Source organism: Nyctibius grandis, chromosome 8, assembly GCF_013368605.1.
Source record: "Nyctibius grandis isolate bNycGra1 chromosome 8, bNycGra1.pri, whole genome shotgun sequence".
In the NCBI taxonomy this organism is placed as follows: Eukaryota; Metazoa; Chordata; class Aves; order Nyctibiiformes; family Nyctibiidae; genus Nyctibius; species Nyctibius grandis.
This window is the reverse complement of record NC_090665.1, coordinates 11,564,889-11,591,052: the sequence shown is the minus strand read 5'-3', so window position 1 is coordinate 11,591,052 and position 26,164 is coordinate 11,564,889. Positions and strand designations below refer to the sequence as shown.

General features: G+C 54.6%; 1 protein-coding gene across 1 annotated transcript; it reads left to right on the top strand.

Moving 5' to 3' along the window:
• The first annotated feature begins 658 nt into the window (after positions 1–658).
• MASP1 (MBL associated serine protease 1) lies at positions 659–24,377 on the top strand. The gene is made up of 11 exons (XM_068406629.1): positions 659–732; positions 3,057–3,282; positions 11,254–11,431; positions 11,693–11,824; positions 12,328–12,524; positions 12,849–12,996; positions 13,502–13,620; positions 14,472–14,550; positions 19,057–19,194; positions 20,189–20,263; positions 23,482–24,377. Exons 1-11 carry the CDS (start codon positions 728–730, stop codon positions 24,375–24,377), a joined length of 2,193 nt encoding a protein of 730 aa, XP_068262730.1. The 5' UTR covers positions 659–727.
• Positions 24,378–26,164: the final 1,787 nt, after the last annotated feature.

Below are 26,164 nucleotides of genomic sequence, written 5' to 3'. Positions count from 1 at the left end.
ATCTAAAGCTGCTCTTTTGCCCTGGGACAAAACGCTGAACCCAGCAATTCCCCAGTTCTGCAGGGGGCTGCAAACTAGATCTTGATTTTATTCCGACTGTCACAACTTGAAAGTTTCTTGGAAACCGGCTTCCCGTCCCAAATGCTGCACGGCACTGAGGGGAGAAGCCAAAAGCAAGCCCTGCGCACCGCTCCCGGCTGCAGCACCACCACTAAAGCTATTTATCCCCGCACAGGGTTTTTTTTCACACGTTCTTGCCTTCTGTTTTTGCTGGAGCCTCCGACCCTATTGAGAGGCAAATTTTAGCCATCTGGCAAAGCAGGCTGTAGGGAGAAAAAAAAAAAGAAAGAGGGAAAACACAATGTGCATGGGCACACACACACAGAACTCTGGAGATTAGGGAAGACAAAAACTTCGCTGGATGCCGCGGCTTTTGCTGGAGCGGCGGAGCGGAGGGAGCGGCGGGGAGGAGGGCTCCCATGCAGGCAGGTCTGCCTGCGTGTCTGCGGGGATGTGGGGAACGGTTGCAGGCAGGGGAAGGCGTGACCTGCATGGAAAATGCCAGACGACTCCAGACGCGCACACACATAGGCGCACACACGCTCACAAATCTCCGGACAGAGATAAGGAGGACAGCGGAGCGTTTGGAAGGAGGCAAAGCCGTCCCCTGAAAACCAACCAGCAATCCTCCACGCCAAGCCCACCGGCGAACCCTCCCGGCAGCAAAATGAGGTGAGTACCTCCGCGACGGGCTGACCCCAGGGTCCTGCACGCTGTGGTCTCAGGACATGGCCGGGCAGGGAGGCCGTCCCACTGAGAAAGGTTCCCCTCGGATGACCACGGCTTCAGTTTCCCCATCCGCGAGCGAACGAGGCGTTGCTCATGCCTCGGCTTCGTGCTGCAGCCCAGCTTGCACGCCGGCATCCCGGCCGAGCCGAAGGGAGCCTTGGGTGACGGGCACGCAGCCCGGGCGCACCGCTCTGCCGCGGTCCGAGGGCGAAAGGTGCGAGCGAGGCTGGCCATGCTGCACGGGCTGCGGGTTTCTGTGCGCGCCACGGCCGTTTATCACTTTTACGTGAGGTTAAGACTTTTCTGGCATGGGAAAGAAGTTTGATGTTGTTTTGCCTCCCCTGTTTAAAGGGAAAGCAGAGAGTTGCACCGGCAAACAGCCCATTCAAGTGGAGGAGGTGATGCCCATTTACACCAGCTAGGCATCCAGCCCTGTCCATGTACTCTGACCAGAGGAGAAATAGATTTTCCCTTCACACATTTTTGTGGTTTCAGACAAGCTGTCAGAAAAAGGCATGTTCAACCTCACTCTGCTTGAAAGAAAAATCAATCCAAATTTCTCAGCTCCCGTTGACTTTGCTTTGTAATGAAGAGCTGTGAAAAGTGATGGCACTACACAAATGAGCCCCAGAAAACTACTGCCCTGGTTTTGAAAGAACACAGACATGTTAAAAAGAATCCACTTATATAGCTTCAATTTCCTCACCAGCATACCTAAATCAAGCCCTGATTTTGAAACCGGGTGTACGTGCACACGTGAGTAGTTCCAGCGCCTCTAATACACACCTACAAGCCTTTGCCAGGCCTTAGTACCTATTTTAGAAAGCGGAAATTTTTGTCTCTAGGGGTTCCAATTTCTTGCATGTTTCTTTTCCTCTGTGCACTCCATCAGGTGTAAAGAGCCTGAGGTCTGCTCCTCTTTCAGGGTCCCATGCAATGGCACAGGCTTTTGTGTTTGCACCTCCAGCACAGGCAGTGTTCTCCCCTTGCACGGAGAAACACTCAGTTTATGCTCATTTTCATGCTCAAATGGAGCTCAAGGCTTGTGCAAGGTCAGCCGGCCTGCCACTGATTTACCTGTCCTCTCTGCCCTCCCCTGGGACAAACATGTTGGCAACAAGTTGGGACAAACTCTTTTGGCTGAGATTTTTTAAAAGCTGAGTTTGATGACAAAAGATGTCTAAGGATCTCAGCCTCTGTGTGCTTCTCCATCTGGGGTGAGTGGTACCCTAAGGACTGATAAGAAAAAGAAGAAAGGAAAAGAAAAGGAAATAGAAGAAGGAAAGGAAAGGAAAGGAAAGGAAAGGAAAGGAAAGGAAAGGAAAGGAAAGGAAAGGAAAGGAAAGGAAAGGAAAGGAAAGGAAAGGAAAGGAAAGGAAAGGAAAGGAAAGGAAAGGAAAGGAAAGGGGAAAGGAAAAGGGAAAGGAAAAGGGAAAGGGAAAGGGAAAGGGAAAGGGAAAGGGAAAGGGAAGGGAAGGGGAAAGAAGAGAAGATAAGAAAAGAAAAAGAGAAGAGAAGAGAAGAGAAGAGAAGAGAAGAGAAGAGAAGAGAGAAGAGAAGAGAAGAGAAGAGAAGAGAAGAGAAGAGAAGAGAAGAGAAGAGAAGAGAAGAGAAGAGAAGAGAAGAGAAGAGAAAAAAACAGAAAATAGTGGAGAGTAACATGCTGGGTTACACTTCTGGGGCCCCGGTCCATCCTTGCCGAGCTGCAAAGACGTGTGCTGTTTATTGAGAGTCAACGATCCCAATTTGGCAGGATGAGGCTAAGCAGTAGTAATAATAATGATGATACTTAGCAGTTATTGCCATGATGCTCTCATTAAACTGATTTAGAAAGCATCATTATTTTATTAAGCATCCTTATGTTTATTCTTCCATTAAATGAAGACTTGTCCATCAGAACCCCATTAGTTAAAGGACGTGCTGCCAGTGGCTGCTGCTCCCAGAAGCATGAGGAACACCGAGCTCCTTCATGGCACCCAGAGGTGGCTGGGAGCTGCAGAGGTGCCTTGGCATGGCACGTGGTGCCTGTGTCACCCAACTTTCAAAGGAGCTTTCTCCTCCCGGGAGCCACGTGCAGCTCCCACCCTCACCTCCACCTCCATGCAGCTTGGCGGGGGGTCTGCTCATGGTGACAGGGTGCTGCACCTTCTCTCCCAGCTGTTTCGAGTGTGTGACCTTACACAACCCACTCGGGAAAAGAGACTGAGCCCTCAACAGGTTTTGGCATTGCCAGAGTTTCATTTCATCTCCTCACACGTGTTTTTCAGGAGCCCCCTGACCTGGTCCTTTTGTGCCTTGCTGCTCTGCACGGCAGATGCCATCGAGCTGACAGACATGTTTGGGGAGATCCAGTCTCCCAACTTCCCCGATTCCTATCCCAGTGACTCAGAAGTGATGTGGAACATCTCTGTGCCCGACGGATTTAAAATCAAGCTGTACTTCATGCATTTTGACTTGGAGTCATCCTACCTCTGTGAATACGACTATGTGAAGGTGAGCTGTGATATCACGGGGCAGATGGTGGGGTAGACAGCAGACCTGTTTGGCCAGCTGAGAGAGGGTAGTGCTGGAAAAGCTGGGAACAAGCTGGTTTTCCCCACTCATTGGGCACAGGAGTTATCAGTCCAGCAGACAACAGGGAGAGCACAGGTAAGCTGACAACATCCATTGGACTAACAGTGAGTGGGACACCAGATTCAGAGCTTACCCACAGAGGACCAGATTTCTGGAAGTATTTGGGAACCTAATTCTCATTGGACTCAATGAGATTTACACACCTACGGGCTGGTGAAACCCTTGTGGGTAAACCCCCAACCTGTGCCACTCTGATGCCAGCCACGTGCAAGGAGGACCCCTGAGCTGGGCGCCCTTTGCCAGGCCATGGCCATGGGTGCACCCTGCAGCCAGCCTGGGTCCCTGGCCGCGGCTTGCAGGCTCTTGGGACACCCTGTCCAGCCCCCAAGGAAGCAAAAGAGAAAGGTTAGACCTGAGCTTGAGGCTGCAAGTTGGGGTTTGCAAGCAAAGCCTCCCACAAGCCGCAGGGCACAGACCCGAAGGCTCCCTGGGGTTCAATGCAAACCCATTTCACAGCTGAGATACAAATTTCAGGGCCGCTGCTAGCAAATACCTGCTGCACAAACAAGCTATGGAGGTTCTCGGGGAGCTCTCATGGCCAAACCCACAAAAGATTTCAGTCTGCTTCATTGTTGGGCCGTAACCCATCAGAAGCTGCGGTGGGCCACACACTGCAGTGCCACAGAGCATCCTTGCCTCTTGCAGCACAGGTCTCCCCAAGCAGGGCTCTCCTTCGCATCCAGGACAAGCTGGCTTCTCCACATCTTTGAACTTGGTCAGGGTTGGTGTTTTTTAGCAGACCAGCTGTATCAAGCAGGTGCTTTCTAGGTTTGCCTGGCTTAGGATGCCTTACCCCATCGCCCGGCACAAACCTCACCCTGCCCCTCCACACAGAGGCAGGTGGAGGTTGTGCCCAGGTCTGGAACCACAGAACTCAGCCCTGGTGCTAGCTGCCAGCTTAATTGAAATTATTATTTTATTCTTGCCCTAAGAAAAGAAAGCAAACATTTGTGTTTTTTCCCTCTAGGAACTGTTTTTCGCTGCTTTAATTTCCCCTTTGTGCTGGCACTCATTCTGCTACTAACAGCTCTCATTGAGGTTTGATTAGTTCTTTCTGCTTCTCCTGGATCTTCCCCAACCACAAGGGCCAAGGACATATATAGAGACATATTGCTTTAAAAACCCAATAAGCTCAAGGAGCGGATTTCTTGGAAACTTTCCCCATTCCAAGCTTTACCCCTCCTCCCACCCTGCACCCCCTGCTCATTTTCCCTTTTTCATAAGGCTCCCTGTTATTTGGCCATGGTGCCAACTTGGCACCACAGCTCTCCCTGCCGCTGGATTTCCATAAGAAGGCGGTATTTTTCACAGGGATTTAGATCTCAGCTGTATAAATTTGCTCAGGGCTGTAACTCAGCTTGCGGAGCCTCCACCACAGAATTACATTTAAAAAGTGCTGAAAATGGAGAGATTATGGGAGATCTGCAGGCTGCTCTGCTGGGGAGGGGTGCAATCTTGATGCTGCTAAACCACCAGCTTAGAAAATGTTAAGGAGAGCAGCAAATGACTCCATGGCTATTTTCCTCCTTGGGTCTATATGTCCAGCCTGTCTGCATCAGCGCAAGACATAAAAACAGCGTGAGCCCGCTCTTTGACAGAGGCCAATGGTGCATGGCTATAGAATGTAATTATAGGTCCAACACATACAGGTGCTTCTCTGTAATGCTCTGCCAGTGGCAGTGAAGATGCTCAGAAAGCCACAGGTGGTACCTCTGCGTTCGATGGCACTCAATGGATTCCCCCTCCATGAACTTGTACCGTTGCTTTCTGAACTCACGGGTGACTTTAATCTCTGCAGCATCCTGTGGCAGAGAGTTGCACAGGTTAAATATATGATTATACACCTGTGTGGGTGTGTGAAGAAACACCTTCTTGTTTGTTCTGACCATGGGTCTGACCGGGCCCTCCATCAGGGTCTTCATCATCTTGGCTGCCATAAGAAGGAGGTCAAAATGGGGGCTGAACAGCCCCGATGCAAGGTGGGGACCCAACTCAGGACAGGCAGAAAGTCACCGTGCCCTGGCCTTTGCTTTCCTTACCTCCATGGCTGCCCACGCGCCCGAGCTCTCGAGCAGTGTAGAAAGCCATCCTGAGTGGGAAGCTCAGGGTGAGACGAGCTGTAAACCCACACAGATCTCTGCCTTCGGGGTGGTCTTCAGAAGGGAACAGTTTCCAGAGCTCTGAAACAATGGCTAATTAAAACAATAGCTGTTTATTTATATATACACAGATATATGCATGCATGTGCGTATATAAAGAGTTCTTTTATAAAAAGAACGTGGCTCCTAAAGAAACGTTCACAGGCCAGGAGGCTTGTTTGTGCAAAGGGGGATGGCAGAGAGGAGGAGTGGTACTTCAGCAAAGAAGTGAGCCAGGAGGAACAGGAGGAACAGCCACCCCAAAAATACCCACCCGAAGAAGCCCCATGCAGGTAGGAAACGCCGCCCCGGGAAGCTGAGCTCCAGGCCCCGGCATGTCGGAGGCAGCCTCTCCCCAGGTTTTGGATGGTCACCCTCAGCCACCTGCCAGGTCCAGGGGGACAGGGAAGGAGCAGCCATCCACACTGGGCTTTCAGCTCCTGCCCTCCGCCGTGCTCCTCGGCAGGCTCTGCCTGGCTCATCACTGTCCCCAGGGAGCTGATTTGGGGGTTCCTCATTTGCAGGGGGTCTCACCATGGTTTGCCCAGCTCTGGGGTCACACAGCACTGAGAACTTTTGCACACAAGTCTCCAGCACTGGCCCAGGGCACCCCGAAAGCCATTGCTATGACTGGGAAATCAGGTTAAGTGACTTGACTAGTGTCACTGAGGAGAGCTGGTGGCAGAGGGAGGGAGGTGGGAGATGAAATGCCAGTGGAGAGCCAGAGATGGGAGATGAAATCCTGCCTTCTGAGGGGCCTTCAGGAGTAAATCCCAGAGCTTATTAGGGAGATCTGAGCCTGGGGTCCTGTCCATGAGGTTTTGCGTATCGCTCGGTCAAAACCTGGAATGAAATCAGTCCCCGAGGGCTTGGCAGCCAGCTTGGGACCAGCTCCTTGACTGAAGTGAAGATGGGGCCTGTGTGAGAGGATTTCCCCCGAGTCAGCCCATGGCAAGTCCTTGCCAGCTCACGGTCCTCATGGGGTTACCTCTCTTCATTCCAATCCCTACCACTGAGTCCTGATTCAGGATGGCACATGCCTGAGACCTGGCAGGTTTCAGCACATGCCACAGGGCTTTCCCTTCACTCCTTCAAGCCCCGTGTCCATCTGTGATGGGTCTCTCCACTGTGCATGGGGGCAGGAGGGCAGAGGGGTCTGTGACACTTTGTGTGTCCCCTGACACAACCCAAGCCTCCCTCGGATGCACGTCTTCATGTTGTGTTCAGGCTTCTGCCCACATGTGGCACTTGGGACACTTTTCTGCAGCTGCTATTCACACCCGTGTTCCTAGGGAGGGTCTGCGCCATCCGGTGCTCACCCAGGCAGGACTCCTACTAACCTCATGTGTGGGTGCCCAGGAGCTGGCCAGGCATCTCAGGCAAAAACAGTGGCTACAAATAAATTTGCTCAAGGGTGGCCAGGGGCAGTTTTTGCTGGCCCCGGTGAGTGGCTGGTGGGGGGAAAACAGGGCTATGGGCCAAGCTGGGGAGGCAGGGCTGCAGGCAGAGCATGAGCTAGTGCCACCGGCCCGGGAAGCGGTGCTTGGGGAGGGGGATTGTGAAAGATTTGCGATGTGACAGAACCTCATCCCCCTGAGGTTTGGCATGGTGTTTAGGGCACATAGCAGATGGGCTTTGCACGTGGTGTCCTGGGCTCACAGTGTGCCATCCCCTGCCGCGGGCAATGGGCATGGGCAGGGCTGTGTGCCACGCCGTGCTGAGCGCTCAGCAGCACCGTCCCCAGGGACACTCTCGGTGCTTGACCACAGTGCTGGCAGGGGCCATGCAGGGCCAGGGAAGGAGCTCGATGCTGCGTTCAGGGCAGCACATGCACAGCCTCGGGCTGTGAGAAGGGTGAACAGGACCAATTTACACCTTCCTCTACTCAAAGGAGGGGGAAAAAACAGAAATAAGGGCTTGGGGGTCAGGAGAAGAGCATCTTCTTTAGTGCTGTCAGCAGGCCTCAGCCAGGGGGTAATCCGTGCCCTGGGGGTGCGGGATCCCAAGAGGAGCACCTCAAATCCCGGGAGGCAGCTGGGAGGAGGGGAGGGCCCAGGACTTTGCTTCTCACCCTTCCCATCCCCTTGGCTCCGCACAGAGGAATCTGGTGGCACCGGCCGTTCCCTGTACCGCTGGGGACCGCAGTCACCCCCTGTGCAGGGCAAGGAGGAGGATCTCCAGGAGACCTAGATGGAGGCTCCTGCTGAGGTTATCCCATCCTTGCCGCATTCCCAACAGTCAGCAGCAGCATCAGTCATTTTGTAAAAAAATACCCTGTTCCTCTGGGCGTTGCCTTCTTGCCGCACTCTCACTGCGAGGCAGCTCGGCAGGGGCTGCTTTGTGCCCTTCCTTGTCTCTGAGCGTCTCCTCCCCATGTCATGTTCCCAGTGTCCTCAGCCCAGCGCTGCGATTTCTCTGCCTAATGAGCCATTTATATACATATTACCAGTGGTATGTTCAGCCTTCATCAGTCCAATTAGTGCATTCCTGGAGGGCTGGAGTGGGGGGGTGGTGGCTGCGTTTCCGTGTTGCCGGCCGCCTGCTCCTCTCCAGCAGCACACTGAACCACCGCCAAACTCCCCTCGGTGTTCGTGGCATTTCATTAACCCACCTGCTGCAGGAGGCATCTCCAGAGCATCGCTGCTCCAGCATCCCCAGCAGCCCATGCCCTGGGGCAATGTTTCTTTGCTGCCCAGCCGGAGCATCCCAGCTCCTGCCTCCTGCCCCAAAGGGGGCAATCAACGTGGGGCAGAAGGGGGCCACTGGGCTCGGGTCACCACTTCTCTTAGCCACAGCCCAAGCCAAAATGCAGAGCCACAGTGGGGAGGGACTCCCATCTGCCTCCATCCAGAGGGGCAGAAATCTTAATGAGGGAATGAGGAAGCAAGTAAAACCAGGGAAGACGGCAAGAGGCAGTGGCAAGGGTAAATTTAAGGCACGAGAGTGTCGCTATATTTTATTTTTCAAAGGAGGATTCTTTCAGCATATTTTTATAGGGAATTTCTCTGCGGCAATTGATATTTCCCTCAGGGACACATCTTCTCTAGTGAAAACGTCGACATCATGACCCGAGAGGGAGAAACTCCAAACAAACAACCAGGATTTAATTACCAGCCTGCTCGTTGGATGTAAATGATCTACGAAAAAGTATACAGTCCTCAGCAGAAGCAGCAAATATTAACCAGGGATGATGACCTCTCTGTTTAGTTTACTGCTGGAGGGCTGTCTCTGCTCCCTGTGGCTCAGGGCATGGGACCCATCACAGATAAGGGGCCGTGGATACCTTTGGCGAGGAGATCATGGCTCTCCCGGGCCTCATCCTGCCTCTCTGGGGCTGCATCCAGGGATGCTGAGGGCAGTGTTGGGGCTGGCCCCACAGCAGGAGCATCCTCGGGCCCAGACTTGGGGCACCGGAGAGGTTTTCCCGTGTTTTGGTGATGCTGTGCTGCGGGTCCTGCACCGGCCGGGGCTGGAGGAGAGGGATGGGAGCTCACATGGTGGCTCATGTGTCCCCGCAGAGGTGACAGCCACCAACCCCGCATGGAGGGACTGGCTGGAAATTGCTCCTTCCCACAGCTTTCCTTAAGAAAAAGCAGTTTCTGCAGAAAAGGCTGCGTGCTGTGCGCTTGCGCAGCAAAGACTGCGGGTCGGGGCACTCCCGTTTTTCAGTCTCAAACACTATTTCATTTCAAAACCCTCTTTCTTTCAGATTTAGAAGAGATTCTAAAGCACCATAGTATATTTCAAAGGGATTGAAACCAGATGGGTCCCAAATTACTTGTTTTCCTTTTTTTTTTTTCAGAACACTCTTTCACAAAAAAAACCCAGATTCAATTGAGTTTTTGTCCCACTGCAGGGCGCGTGTTTTTTTCTCCAAATTCTCAAAATTTATCTTCGGAAAGTCTCTCTCATTTCTGGCCAGCTCCAGCTTGTATGAGAGGATGGAAAATATCTGGAGGCAATGTCAAGGCATGCTGAGTTGCCATTTCCACATTGGCTTTCCCTGGTGTGAGCGAGTTTCCGCCTGCTTGTTCAGCCCTGGGAAATTTCCCTTTCAGCCGCGGACCCTCCCCAGCCGGCACATCCCAAGGGTCTCCAGGAGACAGGGATGCAGCCGGAGGAGGGTCTTGCCTTGTTGAGGCCATGCAAGCCAGGGACGGCATTGCAACATCTCCAGGACCCCGTGGGTCCCCAAGCAGGCGGCTGTTTTCCCTGGGCATGGGCTGTGGGGCTGCACTTTTCATCACGGCCTCAATAGCGTTGGCTTGGCATGAGCGGTGGGAGCTGGCGTGGTGGTGTTCATCGAATTCCTCAGCCGAGGGGTTATTCATATTCAAATCTTCCTGGGGGAAAGTAGGCAGGGTACTGGGAATGAGCTGGGAGAGGCTGTGGTGAGACAGGGGCTGGGATTTGCAGAGGGAGATGGGCTCAGTGCAGAAATGGTCCTGGGGAAAACGGCGAGAAAAAGGAAGGGAGGGGGTTTCCAGGGAAAACCAGAGGGTTTTCTGCAGGTATTACAGTGCTTGAAGGCACGGGCATGGCTGTGCTTTAAGGGGATGCACAGAGAGGCTAGTGAGCGTGCTGACATGACAACAGGGCACGTTGGCCCATTGGTCCCTTCCTGTAGCCCTCTGGGTGCACAGCTCTGAGTCCAGACAGTGCCTGGTGCTGCGGGTCTGGAACCAGACAGGGGCCCTGGGTGTCAGGGACAGGACCGACCTTGTCCAAGCCAGCCCAGGGGACACAAACACCATCCAAATTGCAGCTGCTGCTTTGAGCTGACACAGAACCGATGGGCAGGGGCTCCCCTGGGGTCTCAGAGCCCTCCCAGCATCACAGCCCTCACACGGGTGCTGCCGCCTGGATCAGCATTTGGTCTGAGGGGGAGCATCTCAGGTACTGACAGCTCTGAGTGGGAACAACACAGCCCGAGGCTGATTTTCACACCCTTTCTTCTGCGCGGCCTGCCCACGTCCTCACCCCACCTCCCAAACAAGCTCCTTCCCTGCATCCTCCCCTTACACCCCCCAGCTCCTCCCTGCATCCCAGATGCTACCTGTTCGCTCAGCATCTGCTTCGGAGGGTGACCACAGGCAAGAGCGGGCAGACCTGAGTCCCTGTGTTCATTTTGCAGAAACCATTTAATTGCTTTACTGCAGTAACTGCCTCTCTGAGACACCTCAGAGAGCCGGAGAAGTGGGAGTCAGACCTGCCGCGCTCTGAGCACCCCCAGGGTCACACTTGGCTGCAGAAGGTGAGGTGAATGCAGCAGGAATGGCTGGAAATTGATTTTTAGGGCTAAGGCAGCGCGGGGCTGAGCAGGATGGGGCACCCAGAGGTGCGGAGCTGCATCCTTAGGCTGTGGCCATCAAAGGCTGCCAGGCGGTCAGCCTGCCCCATGGAGACACAGCTGAGCCCTGGCAGGGGACAGGCTGGGCAAGCGCAGGCAGAGACCTGAGCTCTCAGGTCCAGAGCATGACTCCAAGCCCAGCCTGACCTCCCCCAGGAAAGCACCAGGGGCTCTCCGGGCTGGCAGACACTAACAGCCCCACGCAGAGAAAATTCAGAGGTGACCAGCACTGGGGAGCACCCTAGGGACACGTCAAACTCCTGCGCTATCCAAGTGCTCAGCAGAGCCCAGGAGGTAAGTCCCAAGCCCTGCCGAGCGCTCACACGTTCTTTCTGCTAACAGATTGAAGCTGAGGACCAGGAGCTGGCGACCTTCTGCGGCAGGGAGACAACAGACACAGAGCAGGCTCCTGGCCAGCAAGTGATCCTGTCCCCAGGGCCCTACATGGGGCTCACGTTCAGGTCCGACTTCTCCAACGAGGAACGCTTCACCGGCTTCGATGCTCATTACACCGCCGTGGGTAAGCAGCGGTTAGGCCTGCAGGAGCACCTTGCTAGGGTAGCATAACAAATTTGCTAAGATCACAACTCCAGCCAGCCTTGGGGACCCTAGCAAGAGAAGTCCTTGTTTGTAGCCCTTGGGCCAGATGGGACTCAATGGGTGCTCATGTGACCCACCACGTGGGACAACTAATTTCTCGGTGCTATGGCAAATATACCCACGAGGAGCAATGCGTGGGGGGCTGCAGGGTGACCTCCCTTCCTTGTTATCTCCATCCTAGATGTGGACGAGTGCCTGGAGAAAAGCGATGAGGAGCTGGCGTGTGACCACTACTGCCACAACTACATCGGCGGGTACTACTGCTCCTGCAGGTTCGGCTACATCCTCCACTCCGACAACAGGACCTGCAAAGGTATCACCCAGGCACAGCTCAGACATGGGGGTGGTCACACGGAGGGGTCCCTGAGCAGGCAACAGACCTATCAAACACAGGCAAAACTGCCCTCTCTCACTGCCAGGAGGGACGAGGTGCCTCTTCCCCTACAAACCAATAGCCTGGGACTGGAGAGCGCCCAAGGCCCACAGTCTTCTTGTGTGGGAAGGAGATGTGGTTTCTCCTATGGGCTATGCTCCTCAGCTGAGCCCTATAGACCTCCTCAAGTAAAATAAATGAAAAGATTTAGTCTCTGCTCTGGATCTGCATCATGTAGATTAGCTAGGATTAGCTCTCAGCCCAGGACCCTCTACACCACAGGCATTTTTGGAGGTTGTCTGTGTGAGGTTCTCCTTGCATGGACCCATATTCGGGGTCCATGGACTACCCGGCAGACCCCACTCCACAGGGAGGGCTCCTGAGTGTGCTCAGGACTAGGATGTGGCTGGCAGGGCCCTGAGAGAGCCATGGCTGTGTTTCAGTGGAGTGCAGCGACAACCTCTACACCCAGAGGAGTGGGGTGGTTGCCAGTGCCGACTTCCCCAGCCCCTACCCCAAGAGCTCAGACTGCCTGTATCGCATTGAACTGGAGGAGGGTTTCTTCATCACCCTGAGCTTCGAGGACAGCTTTGACGTGGAAGACCACCCCGAGGTGACCTGTCCTTATGACTACATCAAGGTGAGCTAGGCTCTGCACTCCTCTCCTGTCCTGCTCTCCTGTTTCTTCCCCAGTGCCCTGGTGATGGGACCAAAATTGCTCCAGTCTAAACAGGGGTGTTGAAGCCATCAGGAGCCCTGTGCTCAATTGAACCCATGTCTCTTACCACATCAGATTTTGACCTTCTCAGACAACGGTGACCCTCTTTCAGTTCACATCCCCCCAACACATGGTGCTTAAGCCCCACTGACCCTACCGCAGCCCCTTCCATCAGCCTCAGGGTGAAGTGATCCTCAGGGATCAAAGATTCCTCCTCAAGCCACCCTCCCTTCTTTCCCTTGGCAGATCAAAGCTGGTCAAAGGGAGTTTGGCCCTTTCTGTGGAGAGAAGTCCCCAGGACGCATTGAAACCCAAACCAACAGTGTGCAGATCCTCTTCCACAGTGACAACTCAGGAGAGAACAGGGGCTGGAAGCTGTCGTACACAGCAATTGGTAACTTCTGCTGCTTTCCTCCATTTGCTGGGCTTGGGCAATGGGAAGGGCTTTATAAACCCTGCAGGTGGAGACCATGAGTTTGGTGGTCCATGATCCCGTCTCCAGAAAGTGTCCATCCCAGAAATCACAAAAGAGGAATAAAATAACATGGAGCCCTTCCATCAAAGGGTGCTTTTTTTTTTCCTATGCCAGATGGGCCCTGAAACAAGACCACAGTGCAAAGCAGTGCAGTTTTGGGCATGACAATTGCAAAAGCTACTGTTATTAGCTCCCAGCCTTGTAATGCCCAAAGCCAGGAGCAGCCCAGGATTCGGGGAAAAACCTGGATCCTCCACTCGTAGGAGAAGAGCCTGTCTGAGCGATGTTAGTATGGGTTAATAGCAAGAGCAGGGCAAGGATGCTCAGACCCTGCTACAGGGATTGGGTGGCAGAGCTGGGACTCTCAATTTCCTCCATTTATTCAGCTGAGTTTTGTTTTTCTTCATTTCCTCCTTATTCAAAGGAAACCCATGCCCACTGGTGCAACCACCAATCAATGGGAAAATCGAGCCTTCCCAAGCCAAGTACACCTTCAAAGACCAGGTTGTCATCAGCTGCAACACTGGATACAAAGTACTGAAGGTATGGGGTGACAGTGTGGGGCTGGGCACCTGGATAGGAAAGAGGGGATCCTTCCTCCCAAAGCCATTGCATCTCTGTTTGGGAGAGTGAACGCAATCCATATACCACCCTTCCCCCCTTCCCAGGGGCAAGGACAAAGCCTCCTGCAAGAGCCACCAACTTTCCTTCCCAAAGATGCAGAGGAAGAGAGGAGATGGCACTTTCCCAAGCCACTCTCTCATCATCCCTCACAGGATGCCAGACTTGGCACCTCTGCCAGAGAAAAAATCAGCAAAAGCCCCAGGGGGAGCTGCCAGGGCTCTGCCTGCTCTCCACCTCGGCAGGCACTGGCTCAGCTTCCCAGGCAGCCCCGCAGAGGCCAGCCTCCACAGACCAGGCAGTCCTCTGGGACTTTGGGGCAGCTTCGGCAAGTCAGGAGGGACGGGATTTTGGCAAACCCTCTCCAGGAAACAGCTGAGAACCACGGGGAGCGCGGGTGACTCACGGGGTGGCTGTCTTCCCTCCAAACCAGTAGCCCAATTTGACTTCTGAAATGGAGCTGAGTATTTCTGTGATCTCTTCCCAGACTCATCCTTCATGCAGAGCTGCCTCCTTACCGAACCCAGCACCTAGAACAGGAATAAATGTCTCCAGTTCTTTTGCATTCAGCATGCCACTGAGTTGCTGGCAACAAGAAAACTCTGCAAGTTTTCAATTATGAATTTATTGCATTTTTTTAGCTAGAAGAGTCCTCTTCCAGGGGGGCCTGGCTGTATCTTGACTAAATCACCAAGAAATTGACTTTTTATGGAGAGACAAATTTCCGTGCTTTGTACAATGATGGTGCATTTTTGCTGTCACCTTCTGCACAGGATAACCTGGAAAGCGACTCCTTCCAGATCGAGTGTCTAAAGGACGGGACCTGGAGCAACAAGATCCCTATCTGCAAAAGTAAGGACACCCTTCCCCACCCTGCCAATGTCCTTTGCCTGATGAAATAATTTCATGTTAAAGGAAGCTGCCCTGCCAGAGCAGAGTTCCTTACTCAGAGGAACAAACCCAGCCAGAGAGGCTACGTAACTCCGCAAAGCTCTTTTGGCTTGTTCTTGGATAACATAATGGGGCTTGCTCCAAATGCCACAAGCAGGAGGCTGGTGCTTTTATTTAGATTACTCATATAACTTGATTTGTGAGCTGCTTTGCTGTCTCCCTGTCAAAGAAAGAGCAACCCTGGCTCTTGAGAACTGGCTCCATTGGATAAATCTGAGACAATCTGGGACAATCTGGTTCCTGGTCCAAATTTCCTTCCCAATGGTAAGGCTACTAAGACCCAGAGCACTAGAGAGGTCCCAGGTACTAGCCTAAACTGGGCACTGCTCAGCTAAGTGAAAGGGGAGAGAAAAGTTGCCCAAATATTTACAAACCTCAAAACAGGAGAAAAGGGGAGAAGAAAGGAGATGCCACTTGAAAGGATGGGTGATGATTTGTATCATCTCTTTTTTCATCTAACCCAGCTTCTCTCTCAGATCAGGCTTGAGAGATGTACTTCATAACACCTTCTTCCTTTCCCCCAAACACCCTCAGCCCTTGGGGAGGCTCTCACTGCTGCTCAGTCTGCTGTAAGGCTTGCCCAGAGAGGCAAAAAGCAGCAAACACACTCAGAGAAGGTCCCAAGATCTTCCAGGAGAGGCAGGACGAGATACTCTCAAGGGATGTTAGGATCCAGGCTCTCCCCATCCAGGCAGATCCTTTTTCTTTTAATGATACTCTGGATCTTACCTTAGGAGAGTATTTCTGGAGTTTTAATTCATGTTTTCTCACTCAAAATGGAAAACAGGAGGCTCTCAGACCTGCTAAATTGATTCATATCTGAAAGGGCTCCTTAGAAAGTGTGGGGTCAGTGATGCCTCTACCCTACCAAGGAACTTCCCACTCCTGCCACTCTCACTACCACAGTATCCCATTGATTTTATCCAGCTTGAGCAGAGATCAGATAAAAATTGGGGTGGCCTAATAAAAAAGGAACAAAAATCTCCATAAATATTTTTAACCTCAAAAGGTATTATTTTCTGGAGAAAACTGAAATGATTACCTGCATTATTTCAGCCAGGCTGGAACTGGTCCCTTCTTGTGTGATATGACTCACTATACTAAATTTCTAAGACTTTTTTTGGAAAGCCAAGAAGCCCCTAAATGGGCAATTCAGGCCTCCAAACTGCAATGCCTCCCACCTCCCCGGGATGTCTGGGAGAGGCAGGGCATGAGTAAAAATGGTTTTAGAAAGCAACGCAGAAAATAGAAAACTTCTCGGCCAAGGTGGACAAAATCCAGCTCCGTAGCCTGGCGAGGCTGAACACAACCCCGAGACGGCTTCTCCCAGCCGCTGTCCCCAGGTTGCCCCAGCCGAGCGTCCCCGGCATGGCCGTGGCACCCTGGCATGGCTCGCTGGGCGCTCATTAACGATTTCTGGTGTTTGGGGGGCTGGGTTTCCTGCATGCCTCTCTCCGCTCATCTGCTAATTGGGCTTTCTCTCTCTGCTCTCCTCCTTCTCCTCTGCTTTCGGTGCAGCTGCAGATAGAGCCGACAACCAGACAGAGGGAAGAGCCGGCTCGGAGCGAGCGGCCGCGTGATGCTGGTGCCGGCCACGCCGCCCCGACGGGCAGCCTGTCTCGATGCCCCTCTCTGATCTGTCCGGTACCCAAGGCAGGTCTCCTTTGCCCCTGGCCCAGCTGCCAAATCCACCTCCGTGGCTTGTCTAACCGGCATGGCACTCTTAACCCCTCTGCGCCTGGTGCTTTCTTAACTCCGTCTCGAGAAGGGGGAAGGAAATGTGAAGTCGAGCCGCCCTCTCCCGCTGCCGTGCCGCCCCATGGGAAGGGTGCCTGCCTGGGGACCGCGTGCTGCCGCCGGCTCCCAGCACGTCCTCCACATCCCTCCCTCTCCACTCGATGCCTCAGCCCGGCTCGGCTCCCGCTCCAAGGCGGCGGTTGCGCAAGGAGCGTGGCATGGCTGCCTGGTTGGTTGGTTGGTTCAGCCTCCCGCTGCCCTTCCTCCCTGGCCCAACATCACAAATAAGAAACACTCCTTCCTCTCCTCTCTCCAAGCATCCTGGTGCCTTTCAGAGCCTTCAGGCAAGGAGGCCCAGAGGACAGGTTGGCATCGCCAGCCCTTTCCTGCAGGCACTGAGCCCTGACACCGGCGCAGGGGAATGGATGCTCCTTCACCTCCCCTTTGCTCCCCACCGCTGGCCCAGCAGAGGTGAGGACAGGCTCGTCTCAGGCTGGCTGCAGCCAAAGGAGGTTGGAGCCTGGTGTCTGGCCCCATCCATGTCCTCCAGAGCCCCAGGCATCCACCCCGGGGTCCCTGAGGCACTGGGGGCTTCACTGGGAGGATGCTGGGATGTGGATCAGAGGCTGGGAGAGGTGGAGGAGGTGCATGTTGGTAAGCTCAGTCCAGCTCTGGTCCTGCAAAGATGGAGATACTAAATGGCCCCTTTCCTGAGCGAAAAGTCTGCAAAGGCTCATGGCACAAACTCTGTCCCCTCACCCTTTCAGCAGGACCCAGGACACTGGTGGGGCAACACCTCTGTGCAAAAGCCCATTCTCCAAGCATCAGGCCTGCCCCAGGCCTGTGGGACACACAACACACAAGGAGTGGACAGGCTGTGTGGGCCAGTGGGTGCTGCCCTGCAGCCATAAACAACGCCAGAGCAGCTGTGCAAGCCAGGCTGGTCCCCCAACATCTATTCCCTCCTTCCTGCAAGCCCGAGCATCCCCCAGCACCTTATAAAGGTCCCACAGTTGCTGGCACCATGGCAAAGGAGCACTGCGTGCCCAAGCACCGTGGGAAGAGAGCAGAAAAGCTCAGGCCAGCCGGGGACCCCCAGGTCTGGTGAGAGTGGTCTGTGTCCCCTCCTCTGTCCCTCTGCAAGGCACAGGTACCCAGAGCCCCCACCCACCATGGCTGCACCCACACACCCATGCCATCACCTGCTGTCCCTACAGGAGGCATGGAGGGGACCCTGGTGAACAGTGAGCTGCAGCGTTTTGCCATAAACGAGGCTTTTTTCACCCAAGCGGTTAGGCAACCCTGAGCCTGTACATGTCCCTGGTGCCAGCTACTGCTCCTAGTGAATTCTCTCTTTGTTAGCCTGGATCACTGTGTGAGGAGTTAGGGCTCCTGTCCTCGCCCCTTCCCATCCTGGTGCACATGGAGACCCACACAGCTCACGTCATCCCTGATCCACAGGACTCGCTTTCTGCACAGTCACCCATCCCCTACTCAACCCCGCATATTAAATGTGGCAGAACCCAGCTCCGCAGCACTGCATTTCCCGTCAGGATCAGACCCCAGTTCTTGCCCTCCCTTGGGGCAGGTCCCCCAGGACAAGGCAGGGGGAGGCTGCACAGCATCACCTGAGTGTGCTGGGAACTGTCCAGAGCTGCAGCTCCCATGGGGTGACTCCTGGCAGCTTGGGGTCCTTCCTGGGGTGGGTGGCAGAAGCCCAGTCCAGGGGACAAGGTGGGAGGAGAGGCTGGGCAGGGTGCTGTGAGGGACCTGGGGGAGAAAGGGGACCATGGACAGGCCATGGGGAAGGGCAACAGCACACTGTGAATCCTTCTCCCTCCATCAGACTCTGAGCCCACACCAGGGATGGGTGAAGCAGAGCTAAACCTGCCCATGTCCTGGGGGATGGAGCAGGTGAGGTCTCACCCACATCTGCTGGCCTTCCCCCTGCCTGCAGACCAGCCAAGCCGCACTCTTGGTGTCCTTCATCCTGCCGTCGCAGGACGAAGGGTCGTTCAGGACCTAGGGTCGTTCAGCCTGATCTATAAATGCTTATCAGCACTGTTTGGTGAGCAAGACCCAGGTCAGGAGGGATGGGGCCATGCTCTCAGCAAAGCCTTGCGCACAGAGGAGCTCCCCTGATGCATGGTGTAGGTTAGTGCAGCACTGCCTGCTTTTCCCTGCCTGTTCCTAAGGGATGCAAAGACGTACTCTGGGACAGTCTCTCACTGGATCTCACCTGCCAGAGCAGGTTTCTTCTCCTCTCAAAGATACAGCAGAGAGATCTTGCACTAAATGAAGTGCACAGGAGGGGCTCCCAAGACCCGGGTCTCCACCAGCGTAAGTGGTGTTGGCCATAGAGCCTGCAGGCGAGCCGTGCTGCTGGTGGTCAGCGGTGCTGCCCATGTGCCCTGTCTTTGCAGGATGGCCGTGGTGGGGTTTCACGGGACCAGGCTGCCCTGCCTGTGGGCAGCCTCCCACTGCCATCTGAGGCCATGTCAGGCTGTCCCCCCTGCAGTGCCCTAGAGAAAGGGGACACAGGACCATATAGGCCCTTGCTGTGCCCCATGGGACCATCATCACATGCCAAAGCCCGGAATTACCTGCCTGCTGGCTGGCTGTACACCCCAAGAAACAGAGCTCAACCCCCGCTTCTGTGTTGGCTTCCAGTTGCTGACTGCAAAGCACCACCGGAGCTGGAGCACAGCTTTGTCACCTTCTCCTCCAGGAACAACCTCACGACCTACCGAGCAGCCATCCAGTACCACTGCCAGCACCCCTACTACCACATGGCCCCCAACAGCACTGGTGAGCAGTGGGGCTGGGTGGCATCCCCACGGCACGGTGCGGGTGGGCGCGTGGCCATGCGTGCGTGCGTTTGCAAGCGGGGGGAGCTTGGGGTGCTCTGCAAGCAGCAGGCTGTGGAGGTAGCCTACACACATCATACCCAGCATCTGCCCTGCCTGGATTGTCAGACTGGCTACATCCTGCTCCGCAACGAGGTAGCATGGAGTCAGCACTGCCTGGTGCTTTGTCCATGTATTTTGCAGCCTCGACAGAGCAGCGTGGCTGCGCTCCTGCACTCTGCCTTCTCACCCTGCCATCTGCTCCCCGCAGCATATGAAATTTTCTGTGTCTCCATGAAAGGAGCTGCTGCTGGAGAGAACACCAGGTCCGGCAGCCCCAGAAAGGGCTCTGCAAGGCTCCCCATCTCAGCACCCAAATGTCCCGAGTAGCCAAAGCTGAACAGACAGCAGTGGGATCATGGCAGACTGGGTTTCCACCTTATCCCCCTGGTCCATAACCACAGAGACACCACAAGGTGCTTTGCCAAGCACCACAGGTCTTTGCCCCCTTCAGACCCAGCTCTGGGCAGCAGAAGGGGTGTGCACACACACCCCAGCCCTCCTTCCTCCTCCTCCCTCAGCAAGCAAAGCCAACGGATTTCCTCACATTCTTGCCTCCCTGCTCATATCCCCCTGCACACCCACTGGCCCCGTGCATCTGGTCCCAGTGGCCAGCATGCGTTAGCAGAACAGGCACTGGCAGAATTCATACGGCAGCATCTCCCAGACGGGACAAGTCAAGGCAATGAAACCAAGGGTGGTGGCATGTCCCCTGCATGGGACAGGGCTGCCAGGACCCCCCAGGGAATGGAGCACAGAGAGCATAAAAGGGAGGTCACCTCCTCCTCTGGAAAAAGGTTCAAAGGGTCCTGACAGCTGGGCAACATCTGCTCGCTGCAAAAGACACCCCCTCATGCCAGGGCCACAGTCCAGCTAATGCTTTGCTCTCTCTCCAGCCACCTACACGTGTGACGCATCGGGGGTATGGAGGAGCGAAGAGCTGGGGACTAAGCTGCCATCCTGCCGACCAGGTATGACTGCTGGGGTGAGGTGTGCAGGACAGGAACATGCTGGGCAGGGGGACGCCTCCACGCCTGACCTGACCTGCTGCTTTCCTTGGCAGGGACCCTGCTCCCTGGTGACAATGCCATATGCCTTGACTATATGTATCCAGCTGCCGCAATGTATGGCCAGGAGGGTGATGGGGACAGAGCTCCCTGCTGTCCCAGCTGGCCCAGATGGTCATGGTGCAGCGGTGGCACTGGGCAGCAGTGGTGAGGGCACGTCTCCCTGGCAGTATAGGGCAGCAGCGGAGTCACAGCCATCCCAGCTCTCAGGGCTCCCTGAGCTCCGAGCTCCAGCAGCCCAGGAAACCAGCAGCCCCACGGTAGAGCCCACTGGCCGTGTTCAGCCCCCAGCCTTACCAGGGACGGCTCCAGCCAAGGGCAGAGCATCACCTGTCCAGCGCTGCTGGCTGTCAGCTCCCATTAGCAGTGTGTCCACATGCAGGAGCAATTAGCACCTCTCCAAGCCTTGCAGAAAAACCCAGCCACTTCGCAGGGAAGGAAAAGTCCTAAGCCTTTGAGCAGTGGCAGAAATGTTTGCAGCCAGCAAGTTTCCAGGCCAGGTGCCCAGTTGGGATTAAACAAAAGTCCTTGGGATGTTGGCTGGCCATAGCCAAGTGTGGGGCCAGGTCTGGCTGCCAGGCAGGGAGAGCTGGAGGCAGCCCCAGCTGCTGGCTGTGGTCGGATGTGCAGGGACTGCTCTGGAGAGGTGCAGGGATCCGGCTGCCGTGCAGCAGCTGCAGCTGCAACCACCCCGGGGTTCGGGGGCTGGCTCAGCCCCATGGAGGGTACCTGCTCTCCAGCCACACTGAGCAACTGCAAGGCCAGAGGAGGGACCCCCTGTGATTCCCTGCACCCCACGGAGCTTCAAGACCAGGGCTGGGGCTGCTCTTGTTGCGGTGACTGCTCCCTGCATCTCTCCTTGATGTTTCAGCCTGAACTAATTTGAGCTGGGAGCATTCAGGGACATCTTTTGGGGCCATAGCTGCTTTCATGGGCCATTTCCAGGCGTCCCGATTAGTGACAGAAGTCAGAGACTTCAGGAAAATGGAAAATCCCAGATAGAGGGTGACGCTCTCCTGAGATTGGGATCTGCAGGCAGCAGCTGGCCAGCTGCTCCTCAGATCTTCCCCTGTGTCTCACGCCACCTCCCCATCAATAGAAATTCCTCTTCCAGGCCACTCCGCGCCTGCCTCTGCCATTAGTGGGAGCGTTTGCAGCCTGGTCAGCATTTTTGATATGTAATTTAATAGAATAAATATTTGGCTGGATGCGCTTCCTCTAAAACCATCTCCCTGGGATGGCTGTTAGCTTTGGTGCAGCACACCAGCTGGGCTGGGCTGTGACACAGGAATTATTTGCCTGAGCACATTTTCTATTCCTTGCAGCACAGGGAAAGGCAGGGGAGCGGAGCACAGGCAGAGACACGCGCCGTGCTCCCTCCCGTCCTGGGAGCAGACAGCAGCCACAACAAATCCGCGTTAGCAGCTCCTGGTGCTCCTGTCCTGGCTGCAAGGTTGACTCTCAGCCCCTATCCCATCGCCCTGAGGGGTCAGACCAACCCTCTTTCTATGAGGCTCTGCATCCTCCCCTCCCAGCACACAGGCACTGGGGCAGAGTCCTGGCACTTTCTGTGGAGGACATGGATTCTCCTTGCAGACTCAGGGATGAGACCAGCACCTGCGCTGCTGTGATTCAGCACTCTTCCAGCTGTGGAAGGGCAAGCCCAAATCGGCTCCCACAACCTCCCAGTGGCATTGGCAGCCCCGAGCATTGACCACCCTGGGAGTCCCCCTCCACAGTGCTGCCACAGGCATGAACCAGCCCCACCACCACCACCCTTGTCCCAAGGCTTAAGTTCCCCAGTGGAGGGATTGCCCCTGTCCACCCTGTCCAGCACTCTCAGAGTCACCTTCAGCATGCTGAGTCCCTTCTCTTCCTCACACCGGGTCACAGGACCTGGATAAAGCTGCTGGAGGCAAACCAGGCAGCACATCAGGGCTCTTCAGACATTAACTCTGGGTCTGTTGAGGAGCTGAGCAAAGGGATGCTGGTTTGGCTGCCAGAATTGTGGTGAGGATTTGAGATGCAGGAGTAAAGTCCATGGTGCTAGGCAACATCCCACAGCTGAGCCTTCTCCAGCCACAACTCCTCCAGGAGGGCAAATGCCATGGCCATGAGACCACAGACCTCGTGACGGGTCTCGGAGCGAGGGGTGAGGCTGGGCTGATGTCAAGCTCCAGTCCTCCGACCAGCGTTCCCCTGGGTTTCTTGGCATACTGAGCAGGAGCCAGGCAAGTGGCTGGATGGTCTGGGAAGGGCTGAGTGAGCTCACAGGGTACAGTGAGGCTGCACGATTACTCATTTGGCCTTTCTGATTCTGAAGTGGTGTGGATCCAGCCAAACCACTCCAGAAACCGAACTGCAAAGTAAGGAACTGAAAAGTGCAGGCTGGCCCTCAAGCTGCCTCCTTCTCCCACCTACCAGATCAACTGTACGACAACCCTTTAAGTCACAGCCCTGTTTTACTGTAGTCCAGGCTTGGCAGAAATCATAGCATCTGCCAGGTCTTCGAGATAGCAGAAGGATCCCTCCACTTGCCCTTCCCTAAAGAATCTGGTAGCACCATGGTCCCCATCTGGAGCACAGATCACGTAGATGTAAACCGAAACTAAGGTCTGATACTATTTAGAGTGTTTGCAGTCCCACCCTGGCTCACGTGTTTTGCTGAATCCATGCCTGACTTTGGTGTCAGGAGATCTAGTACAGCTTTGGGATAGCTAACCCTGGATGAAAGCCTCCACGGCCCCCATAGTGTGCTATACACAATTCTGACTGTCCATATTCATGCCCGGTGGGCAACAACTCAGTCTTTATGCCAGATGAGCCCGTTCTTTGCAGGGTAAATCCTACCCATCCAAAGACCTGTTAGCATAGGGGATGGGGTGTAATGCCCAGCCTGCTCCAAGCTCTGAAGCACATGCAGCCAGGAGAAGGTAAAGACGGCAGGGAGGATGGGCTTTATCCACTGAGAAAAGGAGGAGAGTTGCCCCCTATGGAAAAAAAAGACACGAGTGGTTGGTTTGAAGATAACCAGCCATGTGGCATAATCTACAGGGATGTCCCTTTTCATTTCTTCCCTAGATAAGTGCTGGGAGTAACTGTTCTGTCCTTTTTGTCCCCAGTGTGCGGCCGACCAGCTCATCCTCTGCCTGGGATCATCAAGCGCATCATTGGTGGGCGAAACGCAGAGCCCGGCTTCTTCCCCTGGCAGGCCCTGATTGTGGTGGAGGACATGTCCCGGGTGCCCAACGACAAATGGTTTGGTAGCGGGGCCCTGCTCTCAGACTCCTGGGTGCTGACGGCTGCCCACGTGCTCCGCTCCCAGCGGCGAGACAAGACTGTCATCCCCGTCTCCAAGGAGCACGTCACTGTCTACCTGGCCCTTCATGATGTGAGGAATAAGATGGAGGCTGTCAACCGGACGGTGGAAAGGATAATCCTCCACGAGGAGTTTGACATCCAGAACTACAACCACGACATTGCTCTGGTCAAACTGAAGGAGAAGGTGACCATGGGGAACTACGTCATGCCTGTCTGCCTGCCCCAGTTTGAGCATGAGCTGGAGGGACCTCACCCCAACACGCTGGGGCTGGTGGCTGGCTGGGGTATCTCCAACCCCAACATCACGGTGGACGAGATCATCAGCTCAGGCATGAGGACACTGTCCGATATCCTGCAGTACGTCAAACTGCCAGTGGTGCTGCACGCGGAGTGCAAGACCAGCTACGAGTCGCGGTCAGGGAACTACAGCGTGACTGAGAACATGTTCTGTGCCGGCTACTATGAAGGTGGGAAGGACACTTGCCTGGGAGACAGCGGGGGAGCCTTCGTCATCCAGGACCCGGGAACCCGGAGGTGGGTGGCCCAAGGGCTGGTCTCATGGGGTGGCCCGGAGGAGTGCGGCAGCAAACAGGTGTACGGTGTGTACACCAAAGTCTCTAATTATGTGGACTGGGTGGAGAAGAAAACAGGCTCCTCAGAGAGGTGGACATTTCTGGACCCAGAGCTGGAGAGATGAGTGACTAAGCAGCCTGCTGCCGCAGCTCCCTTTCTTGTTGTTGTTGTTGTTTAATGTGCTCCAGACTCTGATCTTTCGCAAGCAGTAGCCACAACACTCAGCGCACGCCAGGCCTTTGCCAGCCCTCCATGTCATTTGTTTTGCTTGGTCCCCCATCCCTTCGCTTGTGCTCTTAGGAAATGCTTGCGAGGGAGCTGGGGAAGGGAGCGAAGAGCAAGATCTCATCTCAGCCAGTGTCCTCAGCTTGTGCTGTCCATCTTCAAACCTCACCTACACTCCCAGGAAGCCTCCCTCCAACCCAGGACAAAGGCACAGCGATGGAGGCAGCATTTCCCTGATGCCAAAGCTTTGGGCCGAGCACAGAGAATTGCCCCTGCCCCTGGTGCTCTCCAGCCAGGTCTTCCCATCAGACGATGCAACTGCAGGAGCTACAGAGGCTACGGACAGTGCAGGAAACCCAGCTGGGCAGGCCTGGACCTCACAAGTCCCCCACGCTGTGGAACACTTTTTCTGTGCAAGGAGTAATGAGAGCGCCCTGGGGTTTGCTATTATTTTTATTTGCAAACAAACGTCCCTGCCTGATGGCATCTCAGACGATGTCCACCTGGCCACAGGGATGTGAGGATGCATCAACATTAGCCCTAAAATTCAGCCATGGCTGGAAAGTTAATGGCTGCCAAGACAACACCAATTCAAATGGGCTACCCTTACCCCACTATGTGGGATGGGTGCCCCACACAGGACGCAAGGACAGGGAGCGGGGTTTGGACTCAGTGTCACCCTCACCTCCAGCCACCAGAACTTCTCCGACCCTTTATCGCCTCAAGCCCTCTCCATCCTCCCCCCAGACTAGCTCTTGGAATGGTTTCCAGCCACAGCAGACCTCCCAAGGAAAATCTTCCTACACACGAGACAGCATCACATCTGTTGTACCTAAGCAATACTTGTTTTCAGCAGAATCATTTCAGATAAAATTCCCTTCCTTGAGATTTCACCTCTTCTTTAGGGGCCTGGGTAGTCCTGCATGGCAGTGCATTCATTCCTGCAACAACCTAGTCCCTTTTAACTGCTTTTAAGGCCATTGATTTGGCTGATTTACAGGTTACTGATGGTGTTCAGTGTTTGTTCATGGCTCTTCTGGCCTATTGCAGGTGTCCAAGTCACTCTAGACTGACCCAAACTCACCTAACACACCAGAATTATTCATATCTCCCCAGCCTCCCTCCATGGCCCATGCAGACAAGTAAGCCCCACCAAGGAACAAGGTCAGGTGAGCTTATCTTCCTTCAGTGGGGACATCATCTCCTTCACTTTCCAGCAAAGCCCTCCTATAGCTGTAAGCAACATGCAGAAATTGCCTGCTGTCCTCTCTGCATGCCTGTAGTCTCCTCTGGGCCTGTCCTCCTCCTCCTTTGCTTTTGCCGTGCAAGGAAGGAGTCAACAGTCAATGAGCCACTCTGCCATTTTGCTATTGTCCAAAAAGCCATTTGTAGAGCACGTAGAGGAGGAGAAGGTCTAAGGAAGGTCAAACTTGCAGACACGCTAAGAACTGTATTGGCTATGTCATATAACTGCAACTTATTTTTATACATATATATATGTTTCTTTTTTGATACTACATTCTGTAAAGTATCCGATGTCATGTAAGGATGGTTCTGGGTAATCTTCCTTAATAATAAAACTTCGATATGTACTGATTTTGTGCCCTGAGGCTTTTATTCCAAGAGGAACATCGTCAAGGCTGGTCGCTAGTCGCTGCCACACACACCTGCGGTCCCAGGGGGATT

Excerpts from the sequence above, each read along its gene's own strand:
- MASP1 (XM_068406629.1), top strand. Across the intron at positions 13,621-14,471 it reads CTGGATACAAAGTACTGAAG|GATAACCTGGAAAGCGACTC; the intron begins GTATGGGGTGAC and ends CCTTCTGCACAG. Across the intron at positions 14,551-19,056 it reads CAAGATCCCTATCTGCAAAA|TTGCTGACTGCAAAGCACCA; the intron begins GTAAGGACACCC and ends GTTGGCTTCCAG.